The 13,870-nt window shown below is 39.4% G+C and overlaps 2 gene segments (V, D, J or C); both read left to right on the forward strand.

Annotated features, from left to right (window-relative positions):
- Window positions 1-1,505: 1,505 nt before the first annotated feature.
- Window positions 1,506-2,170, forward strand: LOC132990978 (Ig kappa chain V region 3381-like). The segment is given in 2 exon segments: window positions 1,506-1,593; window positions 1,701-2,170. Coding segments are annotated over 2 exon segments (384 nt in total).
- An 8,958-nt stretch (window positions 2,171-11,128) lies between these two features.
- LOC132991621 (Ig kappa chain V-V region MOPC 21-like) lies at window positions 11,129-11,878 on the forward strand. The segment is given in 2 exon segments: window positions 11,129-11,177; window positions 11,346-11,878. Coding segments are annotated over 2 exon segments (357 nt in total).
- Window positions 11,879-13,870: the final 1,992 nt, after the last annotated feature.

A 13,870-nucleotide genomic window follows, 5' to 3' on the forward strand; every position in this document is an offset into this window, starting at 1 on the left:
CAGAAGTTCTCCTCATTTGCACCAAATCCACAATTTCAAAACCTGACAGTTTTCTCTCACGATTGACCACTCCTCAGTTTCTCCCTCCCCTCAGGTTAAGAGTCTGGGTATCATCCTCGACAGCACACTATGATTCCAAGCTCACATCAATAATGTCTCGGTCTGGTTATTTCCATCTTCGTAACATTAATCGCCTCCGCCCGTCCCTCACACCCAACAGTACTGCCATCCATGTCATCACCCTGGTTACATCCTACATTGACTTCTGCAACTCCCTTCTCTTTGGTTTCCCTCTCAGGTCCATCCACAAACTTCAACTGGTCCAGAACTCTGCCGCTCGCATCATTACCAGAACGCCCTCTGTTAATCACATCACTCCTGTCCTTCAGCAGCTTCATTGGCTTTCAGTTAAATATCGCATTGACTTCAAAATTCTGCCCCTCACCTTCATGGCCATCCATAACCTCGCTCCTCTGTTCCTCTCTGAACTCCTGCACATCAACGCACCCACCCGCACTCTCAGGTCTTCTTCTTCAATTCAACCCACCACAACAACCGCCTGCCTGTCCACATTGGAGTCCAGAGAATTCAGCCGTTCTGGTCCCAGCCTCTGGAACTCCCTCCCACCACACATCCGTAATATTCACTTTCTGTCCATTTTTAAATCTAATCTCAAAACACATCTTTTTAAACTGGCATATTCAGTCTGATCATTCTCCATCCAGTCTCATGAATCCTCCTCACAATGATTTTATACATCCTGTAAAATGTTATTTTTAATGTTCATTTTATCGATGTAGTGTTACTTTGTTGTTTTTATCTCTGTTTTCTAAGGTGACCTTGAGTGCCTTGAAAGGGGCCTTTAGATAAAATGTATTATTATGGAAGGAAGTGCCTAGCATGACCTGAAATAATAGAAAGACAAAATAAATCATTAAACTATGTTCCTCTAACTTTAAAGCCTTCAATAACTGTTGTGAGGCTTCCAGTGAACTCATATGATGTTACTCTGATGAGAAACACAGAAAGCTTCCTTTAAAAGGACCTTAAACCTGCAAAAACACAACTCTCTTTAGAAGTGACATTAACAAACATTTAGCACATTCTTGCAAAAAAATATTTTAGCAGGATGTCTAAACAGCAGGTGGAGGAATGATCTAAAATCAATGATGAACACAATGAATGAGAAGTGGAGTAGAATATAAATAAAAGTCGGTAATTTGTCTACTTCTTAAATAAATGAGTGTAACATTGATAAAACTTTGTATGAAAACACACAATGACTTTGTATGCTGACAAATCTCTGCAGTATGTTTCGAATGACCTAAAAACTTCTCATTTTCAAATTTGTTTTCAGCACATTTTGAATGAGCTAAAAATCAGCCATTTTCTCAGAACATTTCCATAGAGAGCCACTTTGCATCAGCAGCACCATGCTCCAGTGCTCTGGGAGAGTTTATAGTCCTGACAGTTGAACACTGGATGACTGACTGCTGTCCTTCATCACAACAGAAATCCTCGTCCTCATCATCAAAAACATGACTTTGATCTGCGTCCTCATCTGGACTCTCCTCCTCTGCTGCTGCTTCACAGGTAAAGTCCAGAGAATCAAACTCCTCTCCTCTATGAACATCCATCCCTCTGAAATGAAGCCCACTAAACCCTGATGCTGCTTTCTGTTTTTGTCTCTGTATCCTCAGAGTCCAGAGGACAGGTCACAGTGACTCAGCCTGCAGCAGTGACCTCTGCTCTGGGAGCCTCCGTCTCCATCTCATGTAGGACCAGTCAGAATGTTTATTATGGCAGCTACCACTATTTAGCCTGGTACCAACAGAAAGATGGAGGAACTCCTAAACTCCTCATTTACTATGCTAGCACTCGAGCATCAGGGATTCCAGATCGTTTTTCAGGCAGTGGATCAAACTCTGCCTTCACTCTGACCATCAGTGGAGTCCAGACTGAAGATGCAGCAGTTTACTACTGTCAGAGTTTTCACTATATCAACAGTCAGGGTGTGTTCACACAGTGAAAAAGCGTCGTACAAAAACCTCCCTCAGTCAGACTGAACAGAAACTGAACTGACTGTTGCAGCTGGAAGTTTCTGCAGAGACTGACACACTTCACTGAGGACACACACACACACACACACACACACACACACACACACACACACACACACACACACACACACACACACACACACACACACACACACACACACTGTGAAGAGAATAAACACACCATCTTTTAAATATCAAACATTTTCAGCCCACTTCTCCCCCCTCTTTCCTCACCATGATGGTCAGACACAGCTCATTTACATATTTAAAGGTACAGACACAGAAACAGCCTGTTCTGAGCAGGGCTGAAATAGAGGGGTTTATAGACATGATCAAATACAGGATCAGAGTGGATTTAGAACAAGAAACTTCACACACAGGGGAAGAGGAGCAGAATATGTGAACTTAAAAGAGGATGTTGTGTTTTGGGGGAGCATAAAGTAAGACTTGAAACAGGTACCAATATTGTTTGACTTTTTTTTGGCAGGTGGGCTTTATGTGCCTTTATTGTAGAGATAGGAAAGTGGATTAAGTTGGAAATCAGGGAAACAATATGATGGAAAGGAGCCACATGTTGGCTTCGAACCTGGGCCAACAGCCTCCGTACATGGGGCGAGCGCACTAACCACTACGCCAGCTGTACCCAATTTTGTTTGATTTTAACTGATAACTTATCCAAGTAAAAATTCTGGTTTCATGACAACCAAACTAGGACTTCAGGTTCAGGTGACTGTATCTGTGGGCAGATTTGTTTTGCAGCCAGCAAAGCGACGTCCATCATGACACACAATATGAAACAGATGTAACAAGAAACAACACAGTGAAGAGAAGGACAACAATTTAAATTGTATTTATTGAATTAGGACGTTGCACATGAATCAGCAAATCGCATCAAAGTCAATATGCCGGAATTAGCACAAAAGCTACATTTCATCGGTAGTCCCTAAAGGCAGGTACGAACAAAAAACATAAAATACAATTACAATTACAGGACAGCAAACAAAAGAACTCACAGACACTTTTACAAACAAAAATGGACACGATTGTCAGATAAGAAATAACAGACCAACATGATAAAAAAGCCTATAAAATATATTAATAAAGAAGATGAAAATAATAAAAATACTTAAGGTTTCACCAATCAGGGCTGAGAAGAGAAAGAAATATCAGTCAATAAGATCAATAAAAAAATCAGAATTAAACAACCATTTGAATTAATCAACACTCGTATGATGAAGATCAACTTCATGAACTTTTTAAGAGAGACATGATTCAGCTTGTAGCCTCCAGCAGGGTCATCAAAGGTCACAAGCTGAAACGCGTCATATTAAGTTAATAAGATAAGACAAGATGAGATAGATAAGATGAACTGTATTGTCCCAGTGGGAAATTTGCCTTGGACTTCATCAAATTGATCTTCGTACTACAAGTGCTGCTGGAGTCTTTTACCCTCTCCAAGCCTTTCAGCTGAACTGTAGGTATGATTCTCTGCCAATCACAGACACTCACAGAGGCAGACTGACAGACAGACTATAATAAATATGTTTTTAAAGGGATCAGCAGAATGGGCGGGATGAGGACATTCTGACATAAAGCAGCTAAGTGAGAAGACAGCTGGTTTCCCATCAGTTTAAAATGTCGACATCATTAAATTGTACAAACCTGTGTGTGTGTGAAAATGTCTAAAGCTAAAACACTGAGATCTTTCGTCAACCAGAGACTGACTGCTGCTGCTGAAGAGATATTTGATCTGTTTGAAAGAACGATAGCAGAATATGAGGAGCAACTTCGTCGATCAAAAGAGGAAAACGAGCGACAACACAGACTGCTGGATGCTGTTTACAACCCTGAAGTCCGCTTACACAAATATGGTTTGTGTAGTTTATTGTTAGTGTTGATTTAAAACGATGAGAAGCAAGCTACATTCTCACATAACTGTTAGATATGTTGTGATGTGTTGATTTTCTTTGGACACAGATCAGGAGTTTCAGAGGTTAAATCCAACTAAATTCCCCAGAATTAAATTACAGCAGTCCCTTTGAATTCATATCACCATGGAAACCTTTCAATCTCACACACAGTTGTCCGAGATGATCATCATCAACAACAATATCTAAACCATCGTCATCAGGTCATAGGTACTTATAAAGTGCTGGGTCTTTTTCTTTTTCTTAAAGGTGCAGAGGGACTCTGCAGATCGAATGGAGTTTGGAAGGTCATTCCACCACCAGGGGGCGACAGAGGAGAAGAGTCTATTTAGCATCTTAGGACCCTGTTGTGAAGGTTGGATCAGACGCCTTTCATTGGCAGAGCGTAGTGGGGGGAGGGAGTGTAGACCTGGATGAGAGAGTTAAAGTAAGGAGGAGCCGTTTTTGTGTCTGTTTTGTAAGTGAGCAGCAGAGTTTTAAATTTGATGCGAGCAGTAACTGGGAGCCAGTGTAAGGAGATGAACAGCAGAGTGACATGTGCTCTTTTAGGAAGGTTGAAGACCAGTCGTGCTGCTGCATTTTATTTCATCTGCAGGGGTTTGATAGTGCATGTAGGAAGACCTGCCAGTAGAGAGTTGCAATAGTCGATATCACAAGATCCTGTACCAGGAGCTGTGTAGCATGTTCTGACAGGTAAGGTCTGATCTTCCTGATGTTGTACAGGGCAAATCGACTCCATTTGTTAGTCTTAAGAGCTTTATGCTCATATTATGCAACATTTAGGGTTTTTCTAAGACTTCTGTCTGTCCCACTGTCTCCCTCCCTCTCATTGGGCCTCATTCACTAATATGTGTGTAGAAATGTTCTCACTCTGCGCATTAAATAAGTGCTTACGCAAAATCACTGTCAGATTCATGACACGTGCGTACCAGCATATTTTGTTCTCACCACCAGGCGTATGTGAGTGAATCAGAATCATTCTAAATCGGCAGCATACTACCACACCCCCATCTCTCCATATAAGGACATCCGATTGGTGTATCAGGACGAGAGCGGAGAGGTGGAGACATGTAGAAGTTTTTAGGAGATGGCCCCAAAAGGTAAAAAAGATTGGTGTGTCTGGGGGTTTAGATGATGTTACAGTGAATTACAGAGTTGCAGCAGTACGTGCGTTGGCAGACAGAAGCTATGGCAAGTCCTTTTAACATTAAAACAGTCTGGCTGACAAGTAGCAATTTAGTTTTCACTAGTGGAAATTACATTTCAACATGTCAAAATGTAATTTTGACATGTTGAAATGTTAATTCAAGATATCTGTAAAACCATTTTACACGTTACAAATATATTTCTACTTGGCGAAATGTAGTTTCAATGTACTATAATCTAGAGGTATAAAAACAACTCCACCAATCTGTTAGATTGATAATCAAATGTACCTTTCTCCTTTATGTTTATCACAAGGTGGGGTTTGCTGGTCCATGGAGCCATTGATGGACACTCTCGACTGATCACATACTTGAATTGCAACACAAATAATCGTGCCTCCACTGTACTGACACAGTTTGTAAAAGCAACCTGCATGTATGGCCTTCCTTCCAGAGTTAGATCAGACTATGGAGGTGAGAATTCACAAGTTGCACTGTTCATGAACATTGTTCAAGGTGTGGAGAGGAGGAGTCACATCACAGGCGAGTCTGTCCATAACCAAAGAATAGAACGTCTTTGGAGAGATGTTTTTCTGCATGTTCTACAATCTTTCTATGATACATTTTACTCTCTTGAGAATTCTGAGCTTCTTGATCCTGAGGATGAACTCCACAAAATGGCAGTGCAAATTGTCTTTCTGCCAGAAATTCAGAAAAGACTTCAGAACTTCAGAAATGCCTGGAATAACCACAGTCTGCGCACAGAAAACAACAGAACACCTGTCCAAATCTGGATTGCAGGAATGCTGGCCAATATGGAGATGGACAGCACAACCATCAACAATGTCTTTGGTGAGGACCGTTACAGTGAACAAAGTTTGGAGGCCCTTTTGGCACACCATGGGATTGGCACTTTCCCCAGTCTTGATGACGATGACCATTTCCCAGCTGTTGTTGTGGAAGAACCCAGAATCCACCTCACTTCCGGTTGAGAGGCGACGACTCTACCAACTGAGCCACAGCCTCCCATAAGAAATGGATTTCATCATGAAACCATTGAAATTAGAGTCTGTTGTTTGAGATGATGAATAGATAAAAACTGTCAGCTGTAAGTGTCAATTCAAAGTATTCAAAGCTCCTGGCTGAGGTGGAGTGATACATGTTGTGAAAAGTCCCAGTGATGTTGTGTCCTATATCGTCACTCATGTAATGCCTCTGATCCAATCATATTCCTTTGTCAGAACTAACTGTTGTATAAATTACCATATACCAAACCTTATGATGGAAGAAGTATTCTGCTCCTGTACAGAAGCAAAAGTGGTATTACCACACTGAAAATACTCCTGCATTTAGACATTGTATAGTAAATGTTCACTGACAATGTTTTACTATTATAATATTGTTTCAACAAATATTAAAGGCAGGTGAGGAATCCGCTCATTCTTTTATTTAAAGTACCCTCTATATGATCATAGTTAAGTAATGTAATATTTTGTCTAATGACCAATAATAAGACTACTTCTTGCAGTACACCACTTTACACACTGTCATTTTACCTCAGAAATCAAAGACACTGCATATTTTTTCTTGAAAAATACAATTAAAATTTTATTGTACAACTGCAAAATGTCCTGCCTCCATTGCATAACATTGGAACATGTCACTGATAACCAAATTTGAGAGGAAAAAAAAGGTGTGAGTTGTACTTTAACATGGAAATATCAGTAAACGTCATATCAGTTCTGAAATATTTGACTCCCAAATATTAACCTCTCTTAATAGTATAACCATACTATAACTACTAATTATTCTTGTGTTCAGTTATAATTACTTTACACAAATGCACTGAAAAAGCTGTTTTAATTTGAAGAAAATTGCAGCAACGTTACAGAAGTCTGAGGAGGGCTTTGCCCTAGAATGTAATGAACTTGTACTTTAAAGCCTGAACTGACTTCAACCTTTGGTCCACAGAATGCTGCACTGAAAACAAATTGCAGAGACCTTGTTTGTCGCTGTCAGATTTATTTAGACACAAACTTCAATTAAACAATGGATTTTTAAAATATTTTTGTGTATAAATGATACACATTTTGTGTAAATAATTTCTGTGATATTTTATTGATATTTTTATTGTCTTGGTCTGGACTCGGTCTCGTTCCCTAAATGTCTTGGTCTTGACTCGGAGCTCTCTGGTCTCGGGCAGGTCTTTGTCACGGTTAGTGTGGTCTTGACTACAACACTAGTTTAAAGATTAAAAAAAAATCTTTATCATTTTAGGGCAGAGGTAATGCTCTACAGTTAAAGTCAAGTAAGCTTTTCATTGATTTTAATACATTTTTATTTCCTACAGAGGCTGAGAAATGTTTTTTTAGGAAATGTTGACATACTGCAGTTTTTCAGAAAATGCTCAGGTTTTGGGAGGTTGTTTTGAAACAATGCTGAGATTTTAGAGAGTGTTTATCTAGGACCCTGGTTACATTATGTAATGCCGAAACCTGGAGTCTGCAGAATTCCTTCTGTCATACAGCTTTTGAATTTCTCATATTGTTTGTGAATGGGCAGTCTGAGCACTATGGCGCATGTGTTTGCCTCTGGAAAGATTTCAGTGTCTTCATCGTGGAGAAATTCAATGACAGGATGCTGTGGGAAGCCCAGGGGAGGCACTGCTGAAGCTCCAGAGGCAAACTCCAGCACCATTTCCAGCGTCAAGGGGCTGCATTCTCCTTCTACAAAGACATGAGCAAAGGAAATTATAGCTCACATGGAAAGAAATATAAATGCCTGTCACACTAATAAGCTTCAAGTATTGTACAACTGCATCTACATGAAACTGATGAAACTATAATTGCACAATAAGACACAAATGACTGACAGATCAACCTAACCTGATTCCAATTCCTAGGGCTGGCTCAGTGGTCCAGCCAAAAACACACATGCCATTGAAATATCGTACCCTCAATATCGATTAACCAGTCTCTCCAGAAACAGATGGTCTGATTTTCCAGGGGTCGTCTGTTACTTCCAGGGACTGAGAAATCAACTTCAAACAAAGTAGACAAGTCTTTGGCCTCCAGTGGTTTCGGTGCACTGGTGAACAGGTCCTCAAAGATTCCATGGTGAGCCCTAAGCTCATCAAGGAAACCCAGAGTTTTGAAACCTTCCTCAAACCTGAAAAAAAAAACCACATAAATTAGAACATTACAAATCAATGTTATATGAACAAGTTTACCCTTTCACACCCCTCAGTTTTGCCCTGATGGATAAACTGCTCACTGTCTCAATGCCACGTGCATCCGCCCATCAACAAAATAATGTGCTGCAGACTGGATCAGGGAATCCCTCTGCTCCAAGGATGTGATGTATCTCAGAGTTCCCATCATGCTCAGACTGTCTTCTGCATCTGTGATTGCATCATTTGCCTCATGGACAGTCTGAGCTTCTTTTATCTCAAAAAACACAATAATGAGAGTAGTCCTATTTAGGGGAAAAAATCTACAGTGAAAATGTAATGACCAGGCTTCAAAAACTGTGCAATACACACCTTTAATAACTTTTCTCTGAAAGACTGATCTCCCACTTTATCCAATGAAGCAGGAGGTGGAGATTTACCACAAAGCTGGAGAAAGAGACGCTTAGAAAAGAAGGATGGGCCAACTCCACCATGGATCACATGTGGTCACATGCACCTATTATCTGAATTGGAGGCAAAAATACACACACATACAGATACACAATATACATTAAAACTGTCATTTTTAAAAACTAGTACAAATGAAAATGTTTGAAATGACATTGCTAATCACCTGTCCAGCTGGTGTTACCATCCACTGAACATAGAGGGTCGAAAACCCTTTGATATTGTACTGCTCAATGGATCCTGACAGTGTGCTTTCCAGTACTTTGGTTGATGCTGCTTCTCGAAGACAAAAAACCTCACTGGCCATTTCCTCTTGCCCAACAAAATCAAACCATGTCTAAAGCAGAGAACAGAAACAGGACTTTACATCTATAAATTATCATACTATGCACAACCCACAGCAAAACTTAACATCAGAGGTGAACTCCTTCTCAGAGGTTAACATTAAGACAGGTAAAGTGATAACCTGAATAGATTCAGACAAGACAAACTTCCTCGTCCTCTCCGATCCATTAGGAAACTTGAATTTGAGTGGCACACCATCAGTAGGCTCTTCAAAAGCTTCCATTCTGTCTTGTCTTGCCTCAATTGCCTATAACACATAATTACACTAGTATGAATTTTAAAATGCATTTTTAGAGCGACAGACTGTGAAAGAGTAATTGAAATCATATTTCATTACATAACTAATAGAATTTACCTTTAACCGTCTCTGTTCCTGTGACTCCAGTCCCTGACGTCTCATTTCCTGTATGAGATAAAAGAAAATATGTTTTCATCTAATTAATACAATACAAATGTTTTTTTCCAATGACAATCCAGCATGAAAGTAGTAGTAGGGTTTTAGAATCAATAATGGGCTGTACTTTATTTGAAGTTTAGTTTCTAACCCACCTTAAACTGAAAGAGTGAAAATCTTTACATGTTTCTATTTTGTATTTCTTTAGTATTTTTTCAGTAGAGGATATTTCACAGTGATCTTAAACATTCATTTTTATCAGATTTGAAAAAACATTTCTACTGTTACAGCGTATCCTAACAAGCGTCAGCGACATGATCAGCCTGATTCTATAGTTTCCTATTGGAGGGTCCTAACTGCCCGTGTGTGATGCAGGGCGCCATTTTTACCTTGATACCCTGTTTCTATTATCCTCTCTGTCGCTCGCATAGACAGATGAAGAACAAGGAAGGACGAGGCTCTACAGGTGTAGAGAGTGGTGCATTAATAAAATCCACATCAAGATTGAAATGTTGTTTTTATTCCAGCTCACTGCGAGTCGTTTATTGAAGAACCTCTGAGTGTTGTGATTTGATTCAACAGCTCACCCACACCCGAACACGCGAACACATCACCCCTGTCCTGCAAAATCTCCACTGGCTCCCTGTCCCTTACCGTATCCAATTCAAAATCCTTCTCCTCACACATAAAGCCCTTAACCACCAGGCCCCCTCCTACCTCACGGCTCTCTTTCACCCTCACACTCCTGCACGCAGCCTCCGTTCTTCAAAACCTCCTATCTCACCCTCTTAGAACCAAGTACCGAACCTGGGGGGACAGAGCCTTCTCCATAGCTGCCCCCTCCCTCTGGAACTCACTCCCTACACATATTCAACACTGCACCGACCCTCCTACTTTCAAATCACTGATCAAAACTCACCTCTTCAAACAAGCTTTTAATGTATGATTGTGATGTATTTCCTGTTTTCTGTAGTTTTACCTTTATTGTTGTTGTCTTTATGATTTGTGTGTAATGTTGCAATGTCTGTTAGTCTGTCCTTACTGTGCTGTTCTTTCTATTTTTTCTCTTTTTCAGAGTGTGGGTGAACATGGGATGTGGCAGCTCAAGAGTACAGAGAGGTGGTCAGTGATGTCATGCCAGAATTGTTTTATTGGTGTACAGTCCTATGTGGTGTGCAGGTGAGATGTCCGTTACTTGAAGGAATAAGAGAAAACCCGTTGAAACACAATCCATTGTCCTCGTCTGTAAAAGGATAAATATCTGCAGTGTGATTAAATGTTTCAATCAGAATAAATGTCCTGCCTCAAAAGTTTCATTTCCAAAATAAAATGTTTCCAAATTTTTTTTCCATTTTTGAATTAACACAAATCCACACAGGATTATTTTGTTTAACTTAAATCTTTTACCGTTCTTCTACAGCCTATGAAGAATTTAAATGTTGAACTGGTCAAATCTGTCAGGGAGAAACATCCTGATCAGTTGAGTACAGCTACAGTTCAGTGACTCTGTGTGTTTCCATATAAGGGTTCAGCCTCTCTGCTCTCAGACGTTAAGAGACCAGTGTTGATCAGTGTCTGTCCACACCTTTCAGGGACTCTGACACACCTGCAGCACAAGCATGATGTCACTGGTTCTACTGATGGTCACCCTGGGGCTCCTTGTTCAGGGTCAGACTCTTATCTGAAAAGTTTTCCTCATGGTGTAACCAGGTTCATTGAATTGATGTGCTGCTGCAGAATTTACAGAATCAGACTCTTCTGTTTGGATGATGATCATCTCTCTCTGAGCTGGATTTGTCTCAATAATCTTTCTCCTCTTTTTTCATGTTTCTTCAGGTTCCTCAGGAGACATCCTCCTGACTCAGACTCCTGGATCTCTGTCTGTTGTTCTAGGACAAACTGTCTCTATCAGATGTAAAGCAAGTTCACATGTGGACAATGAGGTAGACTGTTATCTTCAGAAACATGGAGAAGCCCCTAAGCTCCTGATTTGGTGGACTTCCAACCGTCAGTCTGGAGTTTCAGATCGTTTCAGTGGGAGTCAGTCTGGAACTGACTTTACTTTGACCATCAGTGGAGTCCAGACTGAAGATTCAGGAGATTATTATTGTCAGCAGGGTAGCAGCTACCCGTTCACACAGTGATACAACATCTTACAAAAACCTCCGTCAGCTGTAGAGGAACTGATCTGACTGAACAGCTGCAGAGTAACAGATGCACTTTACAACTTTGTCTGCTAACTAGGTCCATAAAACAGAGAACAGTTTATAGTATAACTCTGTTTATTGATAAATTTGTTTGAAAAGAGCATTAAGAAAATAAGTCTGAACAAACTACATTGACTGAAGATAAGCTGCAAAGTGAACACGTTTATAAAAGGACCCAAACGTTAACAACACTTAGATTCATACTTTTTTACAGATTATTTTTGGAGGTTTTCAAACATCATGTTCCTCTTTTATACATTCAGAGCATAATGTGTAGTCTTTAGGTTAACTAAACGCATGACATGATTGTGAGTGGCATATGTTCATTAAAGAAACATCAGTTGTTCCATATGTTGAGGTCATAATGCTGGTACTAAAACATTGAAGATTCTATATGCTGATGATATCATACTTTGCTTATCTTTTATTCTTTACTTTATCTGATAAGCTGCATCGGTCCAGTATTATTCCAGTATAGTTCATATATTTGAGCACATTTGAACTATAAAAAAAACACGTAATTAAAATGAGAAAATAAATGTAGCACTTTTACCGTCTATAGGACTAAAGTAGCTACCACTACACCAGATGTTTCACCAAAAATTAACCAGTTGGTGTCTCAATTAAGTAGACGAGAGGATGGTAGTTTTAACAACATAGTATTTATTTAAGAATGTAACACAACGTTAAACAAGTTAAAATGAATGACCAATACAGGTGACACAGTAGCTTTATAAATATACGCAGTTCACTAGACAAGGCACACATACATTACTGTGGCACTGTGCAGGAATGACTGATGAATCACTTGATCCCCATAGTAAGAAGGTACACAGGGAAAAATAGCTGCTCCTAATCACACTCAAGATCCAACTGATACATTTAACAACACTCCCTAATAATCACTAACTTCACCTGCTCACGCAGCAAATAATTCATGCATAACACTACAAATTAATAAACACAGCAAAAGGGATCAAGGCTTTCAGAGCTACTACCCTCGCCCCTATAGCTTTACTATGAATTCATGAATTGCACTTCGCCCATAAAGTCTATTGCACGTGGCCCGTCAAAGTATCTAATTTGAAACTACTTCTAAAAATAAACAATTAAGTAAATATTAAAGTGGGGAAAAACAGTGACAGTTTTTAGTTAATTCCAAGTCCTAGAGAAATAAACAAGACTTTAAATCAATCAATATCAAAAACATATTAATTACATTTCTTTAAAGTGTCAACCCAAAATAGCATACCTTTAATTCATCAACTTAGCACCCAGACCAGCAGTGTGCTTTTAATGTTGTGATGAGCTAATATACTAATATACTAAAAAAATATATAAGAAAATAATTACATAGTGTCACATAATTTGATACATTAATTTTGCACAATAATAATCAGCAAGTTTACTCCTGTTGCTGCCGCTGATGATTAAGAGCGATAATAAAATACAAACTAATTATTAAAGCCCAACAGAGATGATTTCATTCACAGCACAACATGAGGACTCTCATACCGTTAAAACAATGAGTCACTACAGAGTCCAGTCGTCCTCCTACTTGTTGTAATCCACGATCTACAAGAGTGAATAAATTTAACTTTAGCCCTGTTCTTGCATGTGCTTTCATACTGTGTGGATAGTTACGTTTTAAGTTCAACAGATCACTTACCACTAGCAATTGTTTGTAATCAGTTCACCTCACGCTGCACTTCCTTGTTCTACACACAGGTAAGACAGGGCGAGCGCTTGATTACATCACCCTTATATAGCCTCTACCGGGGACTGACAAGCAACCACATTACATAAAGAAGGAATTTCTAAAGTCATTAAACCTTTAGAGACACATTAATATTTACATCCATCTTTACTGGCTCACAATTAACCTCCCACTCCTCCCACACACGTGAACATCCATGGACATAGAGATTATTAATAAAAATAATAATGATAATATTTTGGACTATATAACACATACATAGTCCATATTATCCCCTGCATATCCGTTAAAACCAAAACATTGTCTAAAACCTTTAAAATTATGTCATCGAATGAAGGGCCAAGCATGACCTGAAACCATATAAAAAAATAAAAAGCACATTTCCTTCCTCATGCACCAAAACTACCCAATAATGCATTTACACTGAAAGCTATTCT

Source organism: Labrus mixtus, chromosome 16, assembly GCF_963584025.1.
Source record: "Labrus mixtus chromosome 16, fLabMix1.1, whole genome shotgun sequence".
NCBI lineage: Eukaryota > Metazoa > Chordata > Actinopteri > Labriformes > Labridae > Labrus > Labrus mixtus.